This window comes from Gymnoscopelus microlampas (assembly GCF_963454915.1).
Source record: "Gymnoscopelus microlampas genome assembly, chromosome: 1".
In the NCBI taxonomy this organism is placed as follows: Eukaryota; Metazoa; Chordata; class Actinopteri; order Myctophiformes; family Myctophidae; genus Gymnoscopelus; species Gymnoscopelus microlampas.
The window spans coordinates 44,765,389-44,788,140 of record NC_139962.1 but is presented as its reverse complement, the minus strand read 5'-3'; the positions used below and the strand labels follow the sequence as shown (position 1 = coordinate 44,788,140).

The window sequence follows — 22,752 nt, the reverse complement described above, 5'->3', positions numbered from 1 at the left end:
TCAGCCTCGGTCATCTTACCTTACCAAGTCTGACATTAAATGATAGGTCCTTGACCACATCTCAAGGCTTCCCCTGCCCCCAAGGTAATCTTTAGGACTGCATGACAGCCATCGTCTACTTGCCTGTCTCCAAACACACACAAAGGAAGGAAGGAAGAAAGGAAGAGTGTGAGACTGGAGGAGAGATTGCATGAGCACGACTCGCCTCTGACCTGTGAGCTACAGGAGCCAGAACATCTCAAACACAAAGACAATGTGGAACCTTTACATGCCCTGCAGATGTTTAGACATTGTCTTTACCTAAAACAATATGTTGCTGAAGTAGGAAGCAGCCCTGTCCACCCTGAGGCTGGGGGGCTCTGTATAGTCCCTCTGAATTATCTCCTTGTAATGATGCTGTTAACCCCTATGCCCAAACACCTAGTCATTAGGAGGGTGATAAGTATCTGTAGTAGTAAGGACTCTCTTAAAGCTGTGTGGCTGGAGGCTGTACGGTTGGGGGCGGGCGGGGAAAGGTTTAATGGGGTGGGGTGGGATTGGGTGTGGAGGTTCGGACTGTCAGGTTTCAGATGTCCTCCTGGTAGATTCTTTCAGGGTGAAATTACAGGTTTTAACTAACTCATGTACCAGGGGGGTGGTTGTGTTCTCATTTATTCCTTCTACAGACACTCTACCAGCAGGCTGCTTTCCACCATTGTTGTGCACACACTTGACTCTGGAGATCTTCAACCTCCTTTGACGCACTCAACACCTCTTCAGTACTTTGTTCGTGGAGTGCCATTGGCGGTCCTTAGAGGGGGAAAGAGGGAGAGCTGAGTAGCCCCTCTAAAGCTTTACAGCAGTTAGCGTGTTAGCGTTGGGGGGCTTTACGTGAGTGGCCCTCATTAACCTTCTAGCCTCTTTGTGCTCCAACTTGGCACAGGGCTCCTCCACTGATAAGCTTCACTAAGGAACAAGTTACTCCGCTAAATCACTTGATTCTAATGACTCTGGTGTAAGCCAACTTAACATCTGTGTTACAAATGCCATTTGCAATCGACACAAACACAAGTGCACGTATTCACACTCAAATGTACACGTCCACATGTGCACACTTTCTATAAGCTCGCCCATAAATTCATGTCCTATAATCATACATTCAATACATCCCTCCACACATAGCATGTGCACGAACGCACGCGCGCGCGCGCACACACACACACACACACACACACACACACACACACACACACACACACACACACACACACACACACACACACACACACACACACACACACATTATTATATTCCCCATGAGCTGTAACAGACCTAAAGCTCTCTGAGGCATTTAGCAGCATGCTAGCAGGTTTCTGCCACACTGCCAGTACTGAGGGGAGTGCTGAAGCATCTAATGCAATTTCAACTCGACAAGGGCTCTCCGTGAAATGAACATCACTGAAGTGTACCGCCTATGTTGATGTTGTATTTGTTGTCTCCCTTCCATTTGCACTAATGCAATACTCTCTTTCCCCCTCTCTCCCCTTCCCTGACCCCACACTACCCCCCCTTCTCTCTCTCTCTCTCTCTCTCTCTCTCTCTCTCTCTCTCTCACCACGGCAGAGGCTGCACTTGCCTCCAGACCTGTCAGAGACAGTGAGTCGTGTCAGCAGGGGGGAGCTAGCAGGAGCAGTCATGGCGGGCTCAGCCTGTGGCTCCGGTACTTCCGGCAACAAGCACCTGGACTTCTAGAGCCCCCGCTCAGTCACTAGGGGCAGCCAACACCTGGAACTCCGGAGTATTGTCCTCTTGACTGCAGCAACCAGGTTGTTCCCTCACCTGCGTATTGTCAACCTTAATCACCCTGCCGACCATTTCCACCTGCCAACTGTCCCAACCAGTGGTTTGCCTGATTTTAGTCGTACGATGGTGTCATATGTCGAAAATAGCTGTTCTACAAGCTCATAACGTGCGGCAATGCGACCTGTTGTGAGCTTGTAGGTCGGCTACTTGCGGCATGGGACACTGTCGTACAGCAGAGAATAAATTAAGGGCATGAGCAAAATCTCCACAATACCTCAACTTGTAACAGACATGTTTAACAGGCATTTCAAGTCTCTTATTTTTAAAGGGAAATGCCACTCTGGATCTCTTTCCTACTTAGTAAAATGAGCTCACAGCCAGCTTTCCCCTTATTGTCAGTCTAGAGATATAGCCCTAACCTAAAGTATACTGCACGTGTTCCAACTTCCTGCTTTACAAAGGACTGAAGCTGGGGGAAAACATCATGGGCATCACTTGGTTTCTCCATAGTTAACTTTGTAGCTATCTCTGTAGATATTAGTTCTTCAAAATTGATTGAGAGTGGCAAAGGTATGTCATTACTTTAAGTATACTTACCTCTAAACACTTCACCTCTGCAGTCGCTATTTCTGTGCAGAGATCACTTATGCTTCTTACTTTTCAGTGGAATTTCCCTTTAAATGTATGGCAACAAAGATTTAACCTCACGGAAACAATCATGGAAGAATTTGCCTTCTTTTCTTTTCTTTTTTTAAATAAACAATGTATAATCTGTAAAAATGTGTTATCCGGGAGTCCATTTGTTGTGACTCCTGCTCGGCTTTTTTCTTTTTTTTGTACCTTTATTTAACGAGAGAAGTCATTAAGAACACATTCTTATATACAGTACATTGGCAAAGGGAGGCCTGTTTAGGGAGAGCGAGTAGATGCAAAATAAGAAAGAAAATCGAATTAAAGTTAGAAAATAGGACTCCCCTAAACTAAATTTTTAACATAAAAAGAAATAGTTACTTCTGCCTTAACTCTACATTATTGTATATATGCTGGTCAATTATTTCTCTGGATAGTTCAACAAAGTGTCTTTTCATTTATTAAACAAAATATCAAAACTGTTTTCTTATTTTGTTGTTTCTTTGTTTACTTGGTTACTGCGTGTGAAACACTAAGGAAAGTAAGCACTAATGTGTTATGAACCTCTGATCTCCAGTCTGTCTTGACGTTTTTCAGGCTAGAAATGAGATCACTCCATCTGACCCCAAGACTGTATAGTGAATGACGTCTACCTCCAGTGGGAGGTGAGTAGAAACGAGAGCTGATAGGAATGCAGGCACAGGGTAGGGGACCTGGATTTGGATGCTGACTTCACAGCTCATCAGGCATGTTTGCTGGATGAGCTGCTCTGCCATGACACGCCCCAAAAGTACAAATTAGGTCAAACGGTGACAGAGATATACAGAAAACGTTATGTGAGGAATAAAATATTTCAGTTCTGTTTGTTCTTGTTTCACCATTGATGTTGGGTCCAATGTGTTTGCCTGCAAGGACTGGCACCATTGGTAACCATCTGCAACACACGTGTGTGGAAAGGCAAGTGTATAACCTGACAGCTTCATGCATGGTTGGATTCCTCTTATATGTGGTATATGTCTGTGCAAGGAGAGAGATGTCACACACAGGTCACTGTTACAGGTGAAAAAAGCTGCTATTGTTAGAGTCAAAATGCAGTTATCCATGGTTATTGTTGTTGAAGAACTGACAGAATGCATCTTTGAGATACATTTAAACATTTTTGACACGTGTTTATGCTCCTATCCATTTGTCTGTGTTTACACTTGTTATTATAGAGAATCCAATCTGACTTCAGGGAAAGTTGTTTCAGTGTTGCAAACATGCCGTCAGTCATGCTTTATGTAATACTGTTGGTACACTGCACACCTACATACAGTATCAGGGTTGTTGGATGATTCACTTTCAGTTCAAGTAAATTTAACTGTTTTGTTTTTGTTTTTTAATCCAAAGAAATACAATATATGATACAAATGATCAAATTATTCCTATGTCCACCCTAAAAGGTTTAAATTGAAATCTCTGTTTCAAAATGTGATTTAAGTTAATTGACCCCCAACAGTGCAACATGTTTTTTTATTATTATCATCATCATATTGTATGACTTATTCTTAGCAGGGAAATTCTCCAGCCCTGCTTGGTCTCCTCCACGCCACAGCATGATGTCCCTTGGAGCTTGGGAAGCAGTGCTTGCTCAACAGCACTTCAGCAAGGGTACTGTATATATAGAAGTGAGATAGAGGGTGTTTTTTGTGTCTGTGTCTGTTTGTTCTCAAATTCAAGCATCTCATCATAACCCATAGCCAGAGTGGATGTAATGTTCCTTCATCAGGGGATATAGGAACATCTTCCAGGCCATGATTAAGCCCGATCTATAGCTAGTTGCACGTTGTTGTTGCATGATGGAAATAGCTAAGCTACAAGCCCACAACATGTTGTGGTGCGATGTGTTGTAGATCGGCTATTGTCAGTGCGCACCATGGCATGGAACCAAGTGTAAATCAGGCATTACTGTGTCAATCACTACCAGGACAAAGACGGAACAAAGAGAGTGGTAAGTTCTCTGGAACTTTTACAGGAACTTCCTTTCCTTGACTTGACCTCGTTCTAAACAGGATTCTCACTTATCCTGTGGTATCCCGATGCTGTGTATTATTCAGACTTCCACTAATTGCTGTCTTTCTTGCATTTTAAATCTCTTGCTCTCTCCTCTCTTTTTCGCCATCTGTGTATTGTTCTCTGTAATTATTAATGTTCCTTCTTCCTCTTAGGAAGGTTGTCTTGACTACCCACCGCACTGCTCTGTTCTCGAAACATTATTTCTCCATTTATGCTGTTGCCAGAATTGTAAAACAAGCGGGTTATCATACGTCCTCAAAAATGAAATTGAGAAATTGCATCAGCCTAAGCCTAAGGGAAAAGAAAAAATAAAGACAATTCTCTTCAAACACTGATGAGCATCACCTCCAAGGCTGCACCTCTGTTGAGGGGAACTTGTAGGCAGTGAAGTGTAGGCATTGTATATTTATAAATCAATTAGAGATATCTGGTGATGTTACTGTTTAGGCATGCTGTGTGAATGTTACCTGACCTCACTCACCTGCAACCCCCCCCCCCCCCCCTTTTAGACTCACCCACTCACCTTTGTGCTCTTTCTTTCTCCTCCCGCTCCTCCCTTTCAATTTCTCTCCCTCCCTCTCGCTTTCTCTCTCTCTCTGACACACACACACACACACACACACACACACTGTCTTGGAATCATACACACATAGGCGTGTGCACACACTGAGAGACAACCCCTCTGCGGCGGCAGCAAGTGAAGCAAAATAACTCACTCTGCCACACAATCGGTCCTGTGCCTCGCTGTCGGCACTGAATGCTTTATTCACCCACTTCCCCCCCCCCCCTTTCTTCCCTTGCTTCCTCCTCCTCTTTGGTACTGTGTCTCCCTCGCTTTTTTCTTTTTTTTCCTTCAGACCATCGTAACTCTACCAAAACAAGGCCAGCGGTGGTGAATTGCCTGACCTTTCCCATTGTGTGGTGTTGTTGTGCTGTGTGGTCTGTGTAGAGCTGGTGCATACCATGCATCAAGAGAGGTTTGTTATTTTTGGACACCTTGGTTTGGTGGGAATTGGACATCTTGTTTGTATATGAGAAGCTCTTCCATTGGCTTTTTCTCACAACGGTATTCATGTCAGTTGATTTTCAACTTTGCACCAGTGACACATCTATTCCATTATTGAGGAAGTGTGTCCGCCCGCTCGCTTAACAGGTTGTGTTAGATTGCGTTAAACAGGCAAAAGGGGGGAAAAAAGTTTTCTTTTAGACACAATTTTACTGTACAAAATGTTTTATAGTTTTCACAAAATACATTTAGAAAGCTCCATTTTAAATAAAATTAAATTGAAATATTTAAGAGACAGCGTGTAGACATTTTTATCTCAGAAGCATTGCTCAGACGTAAACCCAGTATACGTGTTCATGTTCTACGTACACATTGAAATAAAAACGCATAACTCAAAAGAGCATGACAGATGATGCTAGAAAAACCCTCCCATGGTCTTTAATTATAAATAATGACTGCAGTCTAACGAACTCGAAGCCAATGTAATAGAACAGAACTTGTTTACAAAATTTTGCAACACAAGACTAATATCCTTAAAAAAAACATTGTGTACTAGATGAAATACAAAGGCTTTGGTCTGTTTTACAATCAACAATGATTAATTCTGATATGTACTTGTAAACAACTGCCAAACACTTATGTTTAAAACTCTTGTCAAGCAATGTTTAATCATAATTATAGGAATTAAATATTTCTAGTTGCACATTTTTTTTTGACCATAGGACACTATAATACAACTATACCTAAGAGACAAATTGTACCTGACCCTAAAGAAATGTATTTTATGATGCATGAGACATTTATAGAATATTCTTGGGGATATAAATGAAATCAACTTTTATTGGGAGAAATCCTTCTGGAAGATTTCTAGGGAAGACAAGTACTTTACAATTTGACATAAACAAACTGGGTTATATCGATAAAGCAGTCTACCATTTACAGGCTACAGGCATTTCTTGTGCCTGTTTTCCACGTGTAGTGTTCTTCGTGTTCATCTAAAGTCAATCCAGCCACCAAAGCAGGAGTCCAAGCATTGTTGCGCGTCCCACCATGTTTGCACACCTTTTACTTGTTGCCATTGGTCCATTGGTCAAATAAGCCTCCTAGCCCATGCCTGGCTGGTTGACCTGACCATGGAGGAGTCAGGGCCACAGCCTAAGTGGGTGGATCGAATTTGAACTTCCTCTGCTAATATCCATTATGAAGGGTTGAGACCAATAAATAGTTGGGGTTTATTTTGACTGTTAGTCTTCCCTCCAGCTTTTCCTCTTAAATGATATGCAACAGCGTCCAAAGACCATGCAACGTCTGGTAGAAAGTCTCGATATAAGCAGATTAAACGATAGTCATGGCATCTCTCAGGTTCTCCTCTCAAATATACGCAAGATCAGCATGGTTTTCTAGTGGTCCATCTATCAGTACTTGATCTTGATTTTTCATATTAACATACAAATGGCCATTTACAAACACACCAGAGAAAAAAGGAAACAATGACTGAAGTTTGAAATAGAAAAAAAAGTAAGTTTTTGTTCCATAAAAATGTAACACCGCGCACTTTACAGAGGTCCTTTTTTCTGTCTTTCCGTCGTTGTTCTCTCTCCCAAGTCCTCATGTGAATGTGCCTATAGAGCTACACAGCACACAGTCCCATCGCAAAAACAAAGCCCAGATGTCCCCAAGGCTCTGCCAGAGTCTCTCTCCTGTCCCCTTCTCTGCTCTGCTGTGTATGTGTGAGGAACACTGTCGGAGGGCGGTCATGGAGTGGGCAGTTACAGGGTGAAGTAGCTCTTCTCTCTACTGTAGTCTTGACCAGTACTGAGACATGTCAGGCTCGCCCCCTGGGACTTGGACAGGGACAGACACTCCAGGAGATATGAGTCCTGCACAGATAGGAAAGAAAGACATCAGTAAAACAATCCAATGAGTCGACATGAAGTACATGCTAAATCAGATAAGTGCACATGCTGTGCAAATTTACCGTGACAGCTTTTGCTAGTTGGCCTTACAGTATAATATAGCATTGTAAGTTAAAAGGGTTGCAAATAAGCAGAGGAGCATTCAAGCCGTAATGAGTCACAATGGTCTCCATATGGATACACAGAAATATGCCAGCTAGCTCAATAAATTGAGGCTTCGGCAATGGCATTTAAACGGATAGAGGACAAGACCAAATGAATCAAATTAATTAGCAATTTAGCACAGAGGAAATGCAGCTATGCATGATTAACTCTTCATGAGTATAACCAGTATATATGGCCCTCAGTAACAGCATTCTAATGGGATGGAACTAAACTATGGGCTGGAGGAGTTGGATTGACATGATGGCATTGAGCAGAAATGAAATTAGCTTCATTCATTCAATTGGAGAAAGAAAATGGAATGGAATGTGATATCGACCCTCAGATATTTAACCAGTTTTTCAAATAGAGGGAAGGTAAAAATAGAGTTGTTATGAAAGATTATGAAGTGAGGAATGTGAGCATGGCTATGTAGTACCCCCTAATTACGTGAAAGGTGGCAGATATATATTAATCCGTAAATCAGAGTGTGTTATTTTGTTTTCATTAATTTCCAACCAGGTTGCTTCACAATGAACTTTCTGCCTACCTGTTGAGGTGGTACCAGAAGTTGTCATTGATTGGCTGTTCATATGTGCCTGCATATGAGGGGGCGTGTATGTGTCGTAGCTCCGCCCATTCACAGGCGGACTGGTAGGCAGCATGCAGGAATAAGAGGTCTGGCTGGGCTATGGACGAGGAGAGAACGTTACATTAGCTTTGATGACCAAACTTTTCAGCTTAAGTCAATACAACAGCATCAACACTGTTATAAGCATATTCAGTAGTTGTCTATCAATTTCTTAGTCAATATAGCCTACATAATGAAGTGATAGCCTAAGATTTCATTTGAAGATTAGTCTTAATAATCCTGTGTAGACTAGTCTATATGCTCCTTGTAGCCTACTTTGAAAAAATAAAAATCTTAAGGATACTTGTCGTTATAGGCAATAGGATTTACTTTATCTCATTTCGTGACTGACACCACTCCTAACATTTGATAAGGAAATATCCATACAAAGTCACTTTCCTAAAGGTAATAATGAAGAAAATAATGAATATATGGTCATTACTTACTTGCATAGGTATGTTGTTGCCCATTGTGAAGCTGGGCATAGGGGGCAGCGCACTGTAGGTATTTGTGAGTGCAGTGTCAGGTCTACCCAGCATTGACCCCGAAGTGAAAGACACTAAGGAAGGGGAGATAGAAACATTAACCGTTAAAATCTGCTGAATTCATGCATTCCACTGGGGTAGGAGACCGTTTGATTAGCGTTAATTGGTGCATGTGCAAAGTGACGCCTCTTTGACAGATTGATAGGTCTGGACAGAAATGTGTCTCGGGTGATTGACATATCGAAGGAATTTTAGCTCTGCTGATGTGCCTTGGTGGCTGATTCGCTAATTAAGCAAATAAATGAAAATCAAATGCTCAATCAACCATTTGTGTGCATAAGACATCAATAGACTACCATGCTGCATCTTTATGTAACACACATGCTGACAAGCAGTGGTGGAATATGCATTCAGATTGTTTTTTACCAAGAAAACAAAAAAGTAGAAATATAGAGCCTTAGTAAAAGTACAGCAATCAGCATTTAAATTGAGTAAAAATACAAAGGTATTGGAATCAAACCGTAGGCTACCAAAAGTACTCATTGTGCAGAATGGCCCATCTTATTCCTGGTTTACAAGTAGCCTAAATGCCTAATGCACAATGTTTTAATGTTTATATAGCTAATGGTTACAGCTGGTAAAGGTGGGGTTAATGTGTGTGCTATTGAGCTTAAACTATATAATAATACACGATAATCAGTTAATGTATGTTTCATTATAATATAATTATGTCTACAAAGTAACTAAGCTGCCTTGGGTGGAGTTTTTTTTTTGTTGCCTTAAGTTAACTCAAAATGTACTTTCCACCACTGCCAACAAGGTCTCTCTGCTTTTCTCTTATGCATGAAATGTTCTGAATGAGGTTTGGCCTACATATTCTATCCAGAGTGGTGGGCTGTGGAATGGGGCCTACATAGTCATACATACCCGGCGTGATGGGCTGTGGAGTGGCCTGGTAGACGCTGGTGCTGAAGCTGCTGCTGATGGGGATGTGACTGGAGGAGTTGTTGGCCTGACGACGTTGGTTTCGCAGTTTTTCCTCCCGCCTCCATTTCGCTCTTCTGTTCGAGAACCATACCTGCACAAATGCTTAGATTAGTTTCCAGAGCCTTTTATTTACACGTAGCCTATATAGGCCGGCTGGCCGGGCTACGCATGCTTGTTGAAGCGGGAGCATTCGTTGTAAATTTGCAATAAATCGCACTCACTTGTATTCTTGCTTCAGGCAGATCTATTTTGGCTGCTAGTCTCTCCCGTGCGAAAACATCAGGATAATGAGTTCTTTCAAATTCTGTAAAATACAAAATTCTTTATTAAATCACTAATACGGTATGATTAGGATAGTTTATATGACATAGGCCTGTGTTTAACTATGTATAAGCTTATAGATAGCTATATTAGCCTTCCTGAGGCTATAAAAAAGTAGCATGAGGGGTTATACAAATGGCTCTAAAAACGCATATCATTTTCATAGTCCATCCCCACCTTTCTCCAGCGCTTCAATCTGCTCCTGAGTGAAGGACGTGCGGTTTCTCTGTAGTTTTCTTTTTAACTGAAGTCGCATCTGCGTCTCATCTGAATCCTCCCCATTGGAGCTGATGGAGTTTGTGTTTTCTCCTGCACCGTCTTGCGGTTGACAGCCATCTGCAAAAAAAATACAAAAGAACCATTAAATTAAAATATCGGATACATTTAATTAGGATAATTAATTGATTGATTAATTAATTGTCTTCGTGTTCAATTAACCTACCGCAAATTGAATGCACCGTGGTGGTGCAACATTAATTACAGAGAACCTACCATGGTTGGTTTAATTAAAACAAAAAAAAATGTTTTCAAGACCTAAACAATTCCATGCATGAGATATTTACATACAATATATGTTTTTATTACAACTCGTTTATTGGATGTTTTTGCATATTGTATATTTGTCTGTCACTACATTTTTCGATGAATTGAATACACAGGACCCCAATGGGAACAAGCCACTAGTGCTTTCTTGGTTATCCTATTTAGCATCCCTTTGTATAGAACTGTACTTTTCTGTGCTTTTTTGCAAACTGCTAAATAAAGTATTCAATCAATCAATCAAAAAGGGGTTTTGCAGTTGGACTGTTTATAAAATATTGTGGGAAAAACAGCTTCGCTAAACTTATCACTCCCCAACAATAGCGTATGTTCTCAAAAGGTTAAGAGAAATGTGACAAGATGTGGCTAAAAGAGCCCCTTTTCAGGGCCTATGAAATGTATTAAAAGCCCAAACGCTCTAAAGCAGAGCAATGGCCTCAATGGCCGGTCCCATATGGGCGTTGGTAGAGCCATTGAGTTGACCACCAACTTCTGAATAGAAGAAGACGCTTTTCACAATGATACAATACCGTGGAGGAGTATAAGGGAAACCATTAAACTATGGACACGGCGAGGGACGACCAGCGTTGCCAGATTGTGTGAGAGAAACAAGCAACCGGAAAAGAAGCGACTATGCGGGCCACGTGAGCACTTTAAACATATAGGCCTACATCATATATATCACGTGACACGACTCGTTGTGAGCTTGTAAATCTGCTATTTTCAAAAGAAAAAAATCTTGAAGAAAATTTGAAAAATGTGGAATATTTTTTGAAACATTTTAACAACACAAATCTTGTATGGGGGTCCGTCCCTGGTATAAAATGTTTTCAGATGGGGGTCCGCAGACAAATACATATTAATTTGGGGGTCCTTGACTTAGTTTAAACAACATTACGACACAAGCCCAAATAAGCAACTAGGCTACTTTAGAAACAAAACAGGCCCAAGCGACTTTACAGAAAAACAAGCCCATGGTTGCTTATAATAAGCGGACATGGCAACCCTGGGGACGACCAGCGAACCCTCCGTGGGCATAATATAAAGGAGGGGGGGGGGGGGCAGTGCACTATTGGAGGACAGATGACAAAAGGATTCTCTCTCTCTTGCTATAGTGCTCTGGCATTGTGCACACGAGGATCCCAGTGTGTTAACCCTTATCCACTAGCATCATTAATCACGTCCCCCGGCCAGCTACACGCCAGTCAGGATCCCTGTCTTCAATTGGAAACAAATGAGTGAGGAGAGAGCATGTATGCAACCCTGATGCAACCCCCTGAACAACCAGAATAAGGCCAATCTATTCACGGTGGGCCTGAAGGCCCTTCAGTTCTGCAGGGCGAGGCTTATCGACTAATGTCTGTCTTGTTGTTGTTGGACATCATTATCACGGCGAGAAGTTAATGTGAAATTAAGCAGGGGGTAACGTTGATAGTCAAAAGAATGGTCTATGCAATATTTGACTGGTGCTTTGGGCTTGGTTGAAATGAAGTATATATTTATTTATTTATTTATTTAATGTGTATGGAAACGTAATAATAAAAAAGGTAATAAAAAGTTCTCGTGGTTTTCAAGGGCTAAGAAACATTATATGATAAAAAAATAACCTGATCAAATATTTTAATTCCCCTAGTCCAATTAGTAATAATGTGTAGCCTACGCTATGCCACTTCTCACAGCTAACCAATAATAATACCAATGCAATTTGATGAGAATACTATCCTGCAAGTGGATTGTCATAACGCTATAGGCTTAAAATTAAATGTCAAAAATAAATATTCAAAGGAAAATAAAATAAATATTAGGCTATAGCCTATACAAATTATCTTGCTGCCAAGTATCAACAAAATATATATATTCTAAAAAAAAAACAATGGCCTGTGTCCACGCTGCCCACGCCATTTCTTTTTTTCCACTATACGGATAGGCCTATAATCCATAAAAAGGAGAGAATGTGCAGCCTATTATCCGTCTGCAGACCCACTGACGCTAGGTTGGGATTTGTTTTCTTTATAAAAGCGCTGGGAAATAAACTCATTCTTTAGTATCACGATGTCTCGGTCAGTGAGGCGGAAAAGCAGCAAAAGAGATACCGAACCAATTGCGGCACCTTTCAGCTGCAGAGACCGGATCAAAACACTCTTGAGAAACCGCTTAAACTGAAAGAGAAAGTGAGAGACTAAATCCTATAGACGGGATTTAGTGCCATATAGCCAACGAATGCTATGAGAGAAAGAGATCTAAGACTAAATCGGTGGAGTTTTATTCTTTCCTTTCTCGATAGAGTTGTCTTCTTATGGGGCCCTGTCATTCTCCATGTAGCTATTATATATGGTTACTTAGTTGTTGGCGGATGGAAAACATATTTTCCCTCCCTTGAGAATAGTGGACTCGACTAAATGCTCATTTAATTAAAAATGGTCTAATTTAATTCAAAACAAAACAGGCAAATTGTTAGCATAATAATAATAATAATAATAATAATAATGACAGTATAGCTAGTTTAACATGTTATGTTGTATCCTAACTATAATAATAATAATACCAACAACAGTAATAATAATAGTATAATTAATTATAATAATAATATAATAAATACATTATTTATTATGATTATTGTTGTGTTCAATTACAAAACTATGTGTAGTAATGTTAATAATGTAAATGGTCTAATAGAGATTACACCTAAGTGATTACAAAATTAAGTACATATTTTATTAACATAATAATAATATTAATGATCCTTTCCGCTTTGCTGCTTGCTAATAACAGCTCCACGTGTCATCAAACAAATGCAAATCCATTATTGTCATGTGAATTCCAGGCAGCACTTTTCCCCCATCCTGATGAATATAAAATAGGTCTAATGCTTCCTCCTACAACGCTTGTTTAATGAAAGGCTATCAGTGGCACAGCAAAGCCTACAGGTGGAGTTCTTAAACCAACTCATCTTATATTTGGCCAGTACACAGTAAAATCCTCAGTGTCAATTTATCCATCATTAACTCCGAGAGTGTAGCCAAATTGACCTTAAGCGCCCATTTGGTTGCCAGAGTAAGGTGTTTCAGTGTATAACACGTCCATAGCAGCTCCACCGGCTCCACACTCCTGCATGTTGTCATAATGAGAGACAAAGCTTTCTCTAATGAGCAATTACACATACTGTTCCCATAGCCAATCGTGGCGTGTGAAGGAAAACTTTCCTTTGTACTAATAATCCCGCACACCGTTCAGCACCATTCCCCCCACCAGGAGAGCAAGGACCATGCGGGCTGTTGGATGGACACCTCTGCTGAAAGGACAATCCGTTGTCACGCACATCCTTGTCTGGGACAGTGGAAGTATTCAGAATGCATGGCTGCATGGCCTATGGCATCCTCTAATCGACTATAGTCTTAATTGGGGATTTTGTCCAGGGCATCAAAGCATGCCAATACAACACATTCATGTAAAAAATGTAGTGCACCCAGAACCTTCAACACCCCACCAGCAAATATGGTTAAGTGAAATTAATCCAGCCATATACATCTGCTTTGCCACCAGGATAAACACCACACTGTGATGTTATGTTTATGTAATTATGTTTTTTTTTACACCTGACTTGTGGCTATCTGTCAGATATAATAATATCTACATCATTATGCCTACTATTATTAAGAAAAAGAGAAAAAAAAAAAAAAGTGGTTGCAAAAATAGTGCCTACATGTCCTTCAGAATAAAATCCCAGAATCTGCATTGGTTTGTGTACATTGGTCCAGCTGTACATGCATCGCATGTATCTCTATAGTTACCATGTGATAATGAGGCTCACCTTGGTTGGGCTGCCCTGGCACCGATGTTCCGGGGTACCAGCCGGGGCGGGTCCCCCAAGTTCCTGTCTGACCGTTGAGCATTCTCAGCTTGTCATACATGCCATCTGCGCCCATCTGTTGCTTTTCACTAGCCAGGTTGCGGAGGACTCTGTTTATCGATGACACCTGAATGACAAATGAAATGATAAGACTCAGTGTCGGAATTAGATTCATTCATAATGCGTATGTGGTATGTGTGTATAGGTATGCAACCTTTCACTGACACAGGCATGTGATGTGATGTGTTATGTATGCACAGGTGCATTTGAGCATGCACATGCACACAGACACAAATGCACCATCAGAAATAAGTGAGGAATTGAGAGGAGTTGCTGAGAAACACACAAGCTTCCAGACTCCCGAGGCTATGTTATAACTTGTGTTAGGATGGTCACATATGCCACAGTGCCTGTGCATGTACACAGTAAAATCCTCAGTGTTTATTTATCCATTTGGAACTCTGAGAGAGTATAAATGGAAGGGTCCATTCGGTTCCATTTACTCTCAGAGTTATATTAACACTCAGTATTTTACTGTGTACTATACACTTTCCAATGCAGTGGATGTAATAAGACTGAATGGTTGGTTGCCCATCATCTTTTTTCCCTCCACCGCATGAGAAAAGTCATTTCATGTGTTAAATTAAATCATGCACGCAACTTACAGACAGTACAACTTACACTTACACTGGGTATATTGTCGTTGGTGCAGACCCCCTCCGACAGCAGTCTGTCACGGATCTCCCACGCGAAGATAGACGGGCACTCCCGCTTGTACTGAGCGATTTTCCCGACCACCTCTGGAGTGGCGACCCTGGGCTTGCTGCCGCCTATTGCCCTCGGTCTTATTGAGCCAGTTTCATAGTATCTGCCGAGAATTTTGCTCACGCAGCCATTGGACACCTGGATAGAAAAACAAAAGACACAATTCACATACATTATTTAGGACTATTTGCGAAAAATTTAAGATAGCCCAAACAATTATAAGCTTACGTTTTCATTGTCCAGCACTTGGACTTTTGCATCATCATGGGTCTATAAACACAGAAAATATGCCTTGAATGGTATATTAGGCCAAGCGTTGTATAAGATCGATATAATACTATTTAACCTTTTGTACAAAATGTCAGAAATGTTGAATTGTCTGCTAAAGAAAGATGTTGGCTTATTGCAAAGACGATCAGCAAAAAGGCCTACATTATATTATTATGGAACATAAGTTTATTAATGAAACAATATCACAATTGAGTCTAAGTTTAGATAATCTTTCAAGTGATGCTTATTGATTAGAAAGTATCTGCGGAAAAATAAAACTGTCTTTGTCTCACCTGCAGAATCCTGGAGATATCACACGGCCGTGCGCCACTGTGAGCAAGTTCCACAATCTTCTGCCTGGTGGAGTCCGGTAGTGGTCTACCGTTAACAAACACTCCTCCAAGCTGGTTCACACCACTATGGCCTGGATCAAGACAAAACAACACATTACAGAGTCTACAAACCACACCAGCAAATTATTTATCTTTTAACGGTGAATAAAATGGTATAGCTTTCGACATAAACGAGTTCAAGACGGAACACCAGAGGAATTAATTGTGTAGGTTAAAATGTCGATTGCTATACAAAAATCAACGTCACGGTATCCTGCACGTAAAATGCCTTAAATTATGATAATAAATAGTAACCTAATTATTTAACGTTGTTAGTCTCGTTCGGAGCGCCCCAACCTCAAGACAATAATTGCACAGTAATAAAACACATGCAGAACATCGACTATAGTATATAGCGTCAACAGCTGGACCAAAACATATAACTAATGAAATCAACAATTCAAATCGGACAAAACTTTGTCTACTTCAGTCGCGAGAAAATTCTTCCAACTTCAACAAAACCACAAGCTTCAGCATTAAAACATACCGTTAGCCCTTCACACATAACCAGGACAGACACCACATACGTATAAACTACCCTAAATTGGAATCACGCGTCATCAAGACAGGTGCACATAAAAAATATAGGCTCCTCAAAACCCGATGCTTTATAGCGGGATATCGTCTTAAAATATAACCTTTTTCGAAGTGCCGGTAAATCGTAAAGTCGCCTCTGTTCTATGATCTCAGCCTGCAAAGTACAATTAAAGCTCTCTCCAAAAGGGAGAGCTGACTCCCCGCAGTGCCTGCTCCGTGTCTCCGCTGCCTTCCCCTGCGCTGCCGCCCGGCGCATTGACTCCAGCAGCAGAGGCTCCTTAGCAATAAATAAGCTCCAAATATAGAAGAGGGGGAAGAAAATATGATGAGCCTAGCCTGACATTTGTCTTTAAAATAAAGCTAGCTGCACGTCAAGTTTGAGCTTAATTTCTGGAAATGGGCGGAAGTCGCCTCGGATCATGCATGGAAGGCTAATTGAAAAGATCAGTTGGAGCACTTGTGGCAGGCATGTCACTTTATATGACACCGCTCTGCTTTGGAAAATCGCATCGTCACGACAAATAGTAGCATGATAAAAACGAGCCTTTCTGTCTGCATTTGGATATCAACTCAGACATAAATTGGACGCTATACTCGTTTACCCTTCGAGGGAGACTTCGTTTTAAGGTGGCCAGGGGCTACGCGCGGTCACACAAACGAGGGCGCGCCCGGATTCTCAACATATTAAACCTGACATGCCGTTTTTTCCCCCTCTCGTTTGTATTTGACAACAATGCTCACAGCCACTACAGTCCTGTTGTGTGCATGCAATCGGTAGGCTGTCTGCGCTTATGGGAATATGTTTTACAGGGGTTATATAGGCCTACTTAATTCTGTATAAATAAACAGTTAGGCCTGTAGTTGTTTTGAGCGAAACATAAATCTGTTAAACAGAATTACGCATCTCTTTGGCCACTATGTGTAATAATCCTCCAGCGTGGATCTGATTAATAGAAAATCCATTATCATCCCCTTTCGGTCTTTGGTAATTCCAGGATTAAGTGGAATTAATAGACTTCTTACACTGAAATTGGCCTAGCCGCATTAAGTAGTCATGCTTTGTGGGTTTTTCCATGGCTGCTCCATCACCTCTGATTTATAACTATCATATAAATCCACTGGATCGATAAAGCCGTCAGATAAGGACATCACATAAATATTAAAGTCTCCTAAGGTTAAGTCCTAATCATGGCACAATTCCCCAAAGTGCCCAGAGTCGATCTCGCCCGCTGGCGCTGATTATGCGCCTTGTATTCTATTGCGAGTCGACTAATAGGAAAACATATGGTGTCAATTTGGACGCTCCCCACCATATACACCCAGGAGTTATTAGCACAAAAGCCGCCGAGGCCGTCGCGACCTTTAGACAACCCAAAGGGCCGGGCCCAGTGATATCTCCTCGACAATTCGCATGCAGACATCACACGCCGAGCCAGGAGAGCATCCCATTAACATCAATCCGGCAGCAAAGCAGGAGCAGAGGGTGTTGTTCGCAGCTTTGATAAGGCCTCATCATCATCATCTCAATAAAAGACAACTGCATGGGCAAACATTCGCTGTGATTGCGTAATCAAAGCATATAGTGCTCTGGCCTGGTGAAAGGATGCACACAATTAAGTCCGCCTGCGGTCCAAAATGTTGTTGCTTTTAGGATTTGTCCGGTGAATAAAATATCCATATATATATGTAGGCTATATCAAAAACAGTCATACTTGTCATATGGTTTTAAACAGTATATAAATACACTATTCGCACAGGTTTACAGCACAGACACGTCATCAAGGTGAGGAGAATTATAGGAGGAAATCATTCCACACACCTTCATCACAGATGTCATACACCTCTTGTCCAGCAGCAAGAGAGAAAATGTTTCATGTTTAACTTTTTTGCTTTAATAGGCCAACAAGACATTACAAAACTCAGGGGCTACTTTAATTAAACATATGAGGCCTATGAAAAAGCAACCTCTTCAACTATATGTTTTCTCCCTTAAGGCACCCACGACAATGTGGTTCTTATTCTGTCATCATAGTGTAAGGGCTACTGTTTACTATGAGCATTTTCCTTTTAGTTCCTGCTATGTCTGCCCATGAAGAATATGGGCTAATCTACATAAGACATTATTGCTATTCCTCATGTTTCATGCAAGGCCCTTCTCTATGCAGCTAATCTTGTATGCAGCCTGGCAGTCAGCTCTAACGCTAATGCATACGGCTGTGCAATTATTTAATACCAACTCAAGCAGAAACAAAAATCTCCCTTTCAACCCAGCCCCCTCTATTCTCTCTCTCTCTCTCTCTCTCTCTCTCTCTCTCTCTCTCTCTCTCTCTCTCTCTCTCTCTCTCTCTCTCTCTCTCTCTCTCTCTCTCTCTCTCTCTCTCTCTCTCTCTCTCTCTCTCTCTCTCTCTCTCTCTCTCTCTCAAACAAGACACATGATTAACTTGTTCAATAATAACTAGCCTACATATCATTACCAAGAATAAATTAACAGCAATGAAACGGCCATCAAACAACTGAGGAAATTTGATATCATCGCCTTCTCAGAGTGATGTAAATACACAAAGTTTTTCAGGAGAAAAAAAAAATCTATCAGTAGTTTACATATTATTGTGCTATACATAAATGTCAGTGGGTGTTGGTTTCATGCAATTAATAGAATTTGCGGTTGTTATCAAACATCTAAAAGAAAAATATGTAAAACAACTTACTGTTCTGCATCATTGAGGCAACGCCAGACTCCCACGTGGCTTGGTTGTGGTATTCTAAGCATCACAAGGAAATAACAAATTGGTTAGCATCAAATAATAAACCTGATAGCTACAGTATAACGTTGTTGTTGCTGTTGTTTTTGTTTTGTTCTGTTGTTTTATTATTATTATTTGCAACATTGACAAATAATTTTCATCTCCTTTAATTTCATTTCGGATAGTCTGGTTCTTATATTGCTTCTCTTTTTTTTTCTTTTTTTTTTTATCAATTTCACACAAGAGTTAAATTCTATAGTGTGTATGCATTTTAATATATTAAACTTGCCTGGAAACAGAGTTGACTGTCCACTTAAAACAATTTAGTCAATCATCTGCCGTTTTCACTACTTAATGTCTCCCTAGGACAAAGCAAAACAATATATTAGTACAGCCACAGCTATACTGACGTCTGCGCCCTACATTTAGAATGGTATTAAATGTTGCTGTCAAATTAGTAAATTAAAATTGACACGGGAGACCTATTTTTATCTTGGTTATAGGGCTGCTTCCGGAAACAAAAACAAAACCTAAGGCCTATAATTGCTTTATCGCCATTTCCTAAGTTTCTTTTATTTCCCCCGGGCTCATAAAAAGCATTCAACAGCGACAGACCAATTAATATTTCTAGCAGTTTGTCTTAGCAAGAGGTTTATGAATTATTTTTTTTCTTTTTTTTACTATACCCATGACTCTCCTCTTGTGGACCCTATCGTCTACAGCAGTGGTTCTCAAAGTGGATTCTAGACTCTCTGGGTTCTTTTAGGGGGTTCTAAATGGACCCTTACGTGTAACTCTGACAGTATACAAATGTATACTGTCAGATGTATACTGTCAGAGTTAAAGGAGTAGTTCACCCCAAAAAATGACTTATTTTCTATCAATTACACACCCCATGAAGCCTTGAATTCATGGAGATGTTTTAGTTTTTGTAGCATTCCTAAGCCAAGTTGCTAATGTCTCCGGTAAGAGACTCAAAGAAAACTCCATTGAGTCTCCTATTGAACGATGACCCAGTCATCAAATTAATAGCTCAGGAATGCGACAAAAACAAAAACAATGAATTCAAGGCTTCGTGGGATAGTGTAATTGATAGAAAATGAGTAGGCCTATTTTTGGGGGGGTGAACTAACTAATTTAAGGGGAGACCTTGAAATGTTTAAAAGTTTGAGAACCATTGGTCTCTAACAAGTGTACAGTGACACACGCTTGTCTACCTCGCCTCACTGCTCTGCAAAGAGTCCCAAGCGGGGAGGGGGGTAGGAGCTGGTGTACAAAGCCTGCTGGACTCCAACAATACACCCCTTTCTGCCTCCATACCCCAAACCCGGGGCGAATACTCGGCCTCCGCGACTAGCAACACAGCTTCCCACTAAACGAACCAACAAGTTCAGAATACAAAGAGCCACCCACCCCCTCCGGGAACATACACACACCTCAGTGTCACCACAGACTGACCGTGACCTCGGTGCTATAGTGCGTGAATGTGGGGTTTTTGTTTGCAGTGTTTTTTCCAGAAATGAAAAAGTAATTTCTCGTTATAAATATTTGGTAGGTTATATTGTGTTGCTGGTGCTGGGTTGTTAGGCGGTTTTAAAGACACAACAGCTCAGTAGGGCGCTCAATTGGAAAAGACAAACGCAATAAAGAAGCTATTGAATGGGACAGGCTAAAAAGGGGGCCAGGGAAAAGGAACCGTCTGAAGTTTCATTTTCTCCCTCTACCAAAGTAGTACTTGTTGTGTGTGCCGGGTAGCGGTGGCTATACTGGGGAGTCTGCATGTAGACAGAGACATTTTGCTATATCACATTGCATTTGGAGGCCTTTATTACCTACTTATAAAAGCGGTATACGGCGTTCAGTCATTAATCAAAATCAGATTCCTTCACACTGGCCCACCACCAATGGTAATTGCCCACGTTAGGTTATTTAGCATAAACTAGTCCTACCACAACTAATTAGTCTTTTTTTCTTCATCATTAATTCATTTATTTATTTATTTTTAGCTATGCCAAACACAACACAATTCCACACCAACTGACATCCGTTATGTTAGCACATCTTGTTTCAGAAAGGGGAGTCGGTGGTTTGGAGCTTTTAGCCTGGTATAGGGCCCTTAAGTTAATCATTTATTTAAAGTCAAAAGCTCAAACGATGCTGTTGTTAGATCTAATCTGCATTTCTTTACCTTTAGTAATCCGACAAAACAATGCCTTAATTCAACATGCTTATTCTGATCGTATACGTTCATAACATTCAAATGCAGAATTGGTTTATATATTGGGTATATATTGAATTGCTTTTATACATTTTCGACTTTTATTAATAGCCAACAATTAAGTATTTAAAGATAACACAACAAAAAATATATATTTACATTATAATTTGTATTATAACATTTTAATTGGATATTTTTTTAAATCATTATCTTAACAGTGCGTGCTATATTGACACTTCTAAAAGTTGCACAAAATAAGACTATTATATTTCTGACAAAATAAGCGACTTGGAATGCAGAAATAAACTATATGCACATTACGTATGTAATAACACTGGAATGTATATGAATCACTGAGTCCAATGTCATGTTGCTTTTCTCGCTATATCTTAATCTATGTTATTACATTATCGCTAAAACCGCAAATGTTTCGCTTATATAATGGCCGAATGAAATAGCCTATATTAAAATCAGGAAACACATAAGTTGCGTTTTCTTTGACACACATAACGGGGAAAGCTAGAAGGGCCTCCCCGAGTGGGTCTTGGAGCTTTTTTTGAGAAGGCGCTTGGGTGACTCGCCTGCATGAATCAAACTGACACCTTTCCTCAACGGGTCAGTGCGCCCCATTCTCCACGATGATCACTGTCCTGGCCTAACGTGACTTTTTACTCTTTGCTGTCATAAATAAGCGGTAAGCTATCCGTAGGCCTAAACACAACAACAAAATCGAGCACATAAAATAGACAGGGAAGTTAAAGGCTGTTCGCACTTTGACGTCCCAGAATATAGCCTGCAAACTCCAACAATTATACACCCACACCACAACCTCTACACAACTGTGCTTGAACCGACCCAATAGTCAATGTCTCACTGTATAATAAATATAATAATTATAATAATAATAGTAATAATAATGATAATTGCTGAAATTGTGAAATGCTAAGTACTATGCCTATATATAGCGTAAATAGGATTTTATTTTATTTTTCACTATGTCCTACATTTTGAACTTTGTGTTTTTAGCAGTAGCTATCCTACAAAAAAACGTTAGTTAAAGGATCTCACCTTTTTGGGGCATCTTGCGTCGCTGTCAAAGTCCTTGGCAAATATAGCCTATAGTTTTCCACCCCACGGAAAGACCCAAAAATGTGTGTCGGTCTCTTGCAAAACTTTCGTCGAGGAAAAATAGTTTCCAGTGGCGTTGAGCGGAGACGGAGGGGATATCCCTGCGAAGGAGACAGAGATTGACAGTGAACTCAGATGTCAGGACCACGGAGTTAGCGACAATGTGCGCTCGCGTGTGAGTGAGCGAGCGAGCGAATGAGAGAGAGGGAGAAAGAAAGAGAGGGAGGGAGGGAGAGAGAGAGAGAGAAAGAGAGAGAGAGAGAGAGTGAGTGGTAGAAGGAGGAGGAGGGTGGGGGTAAGAGAATGAACACACCTATGCTGATGGGTGATGGAACAAGTGTATTAATGTATGTG

At 40.7% G+C, this 22,752-nt stretch overlaps 2 protein-coding genes across 7 annotated transcripts in view; one reads left to right on the top strand and one right to left on the bottom strand.

The window, feature by feature from the left end:
• The window catches only part of elp4 (elongator acetyltransferase complex subunit 4), a 66,686-nt gene extending 63,837 nt beyond the window's left edge, over nt 1-2,849 (top strand). For both annotated transcript variants that reach the window (XM_084071870.1, XM_084071869.1), the window contains one exon: nt 1,603-2,849. In XM_084071870.1, the coding sequence (XP_083927996.1) occupies nt 1,603-1,751 (149 nt within the window). In that variant the 3' untranslated portion in view covers nt 1,752-2,849. The remainder of the gene's footprint in view (nt 1-1,602) is intronic.
• A 4,418-nt stretch (nt 2,850-7,267) lies between these two features.
• pax6b (paired box 6b) lies at nt 7,268-22,351 on the bottom strand (the record flags this gene model as incomplete). 5 transcript variants are annotated; one of them, XM_084047052.1, is made up of 13 exons in its annotated part: nt 7,268-7,353; nt 8,081-8,219; nt 8,608-8,720; nt 9,574-9,724; nt 9,855-9,937; nt 10,132-10,290; nt 14,306-14,471; nt 15,032-15,247; nt 15,338-15,379; nt 15,673-15,803; nt 18,128-18,157; nt 19,017-19,070; nt 22,339-22,351. In XM_084047052.1, 13 exons carry the CDS (start codon nt 22,349-22,351, stop codon nt 7,268-7,270), a joined length of 1,383 nt encoding a protein of 460 aa, XP_083903178.1. The 5 variants fall into 5 exon arrangements, with proteins under 5 accessions (XP_083903178.1, XP_083903182.1, XP_083903179.1 ...); XM_084047056.1 differs by having other exon boundaries at nt 15,026-15,247; nt 18,128-18,151; XM_084047053.1 differs by having other exon boundaries at nt 18,128-18,151.
• Between the last annotated feature and the right edge of the window lie 401 nt (nt 22,352-22,752).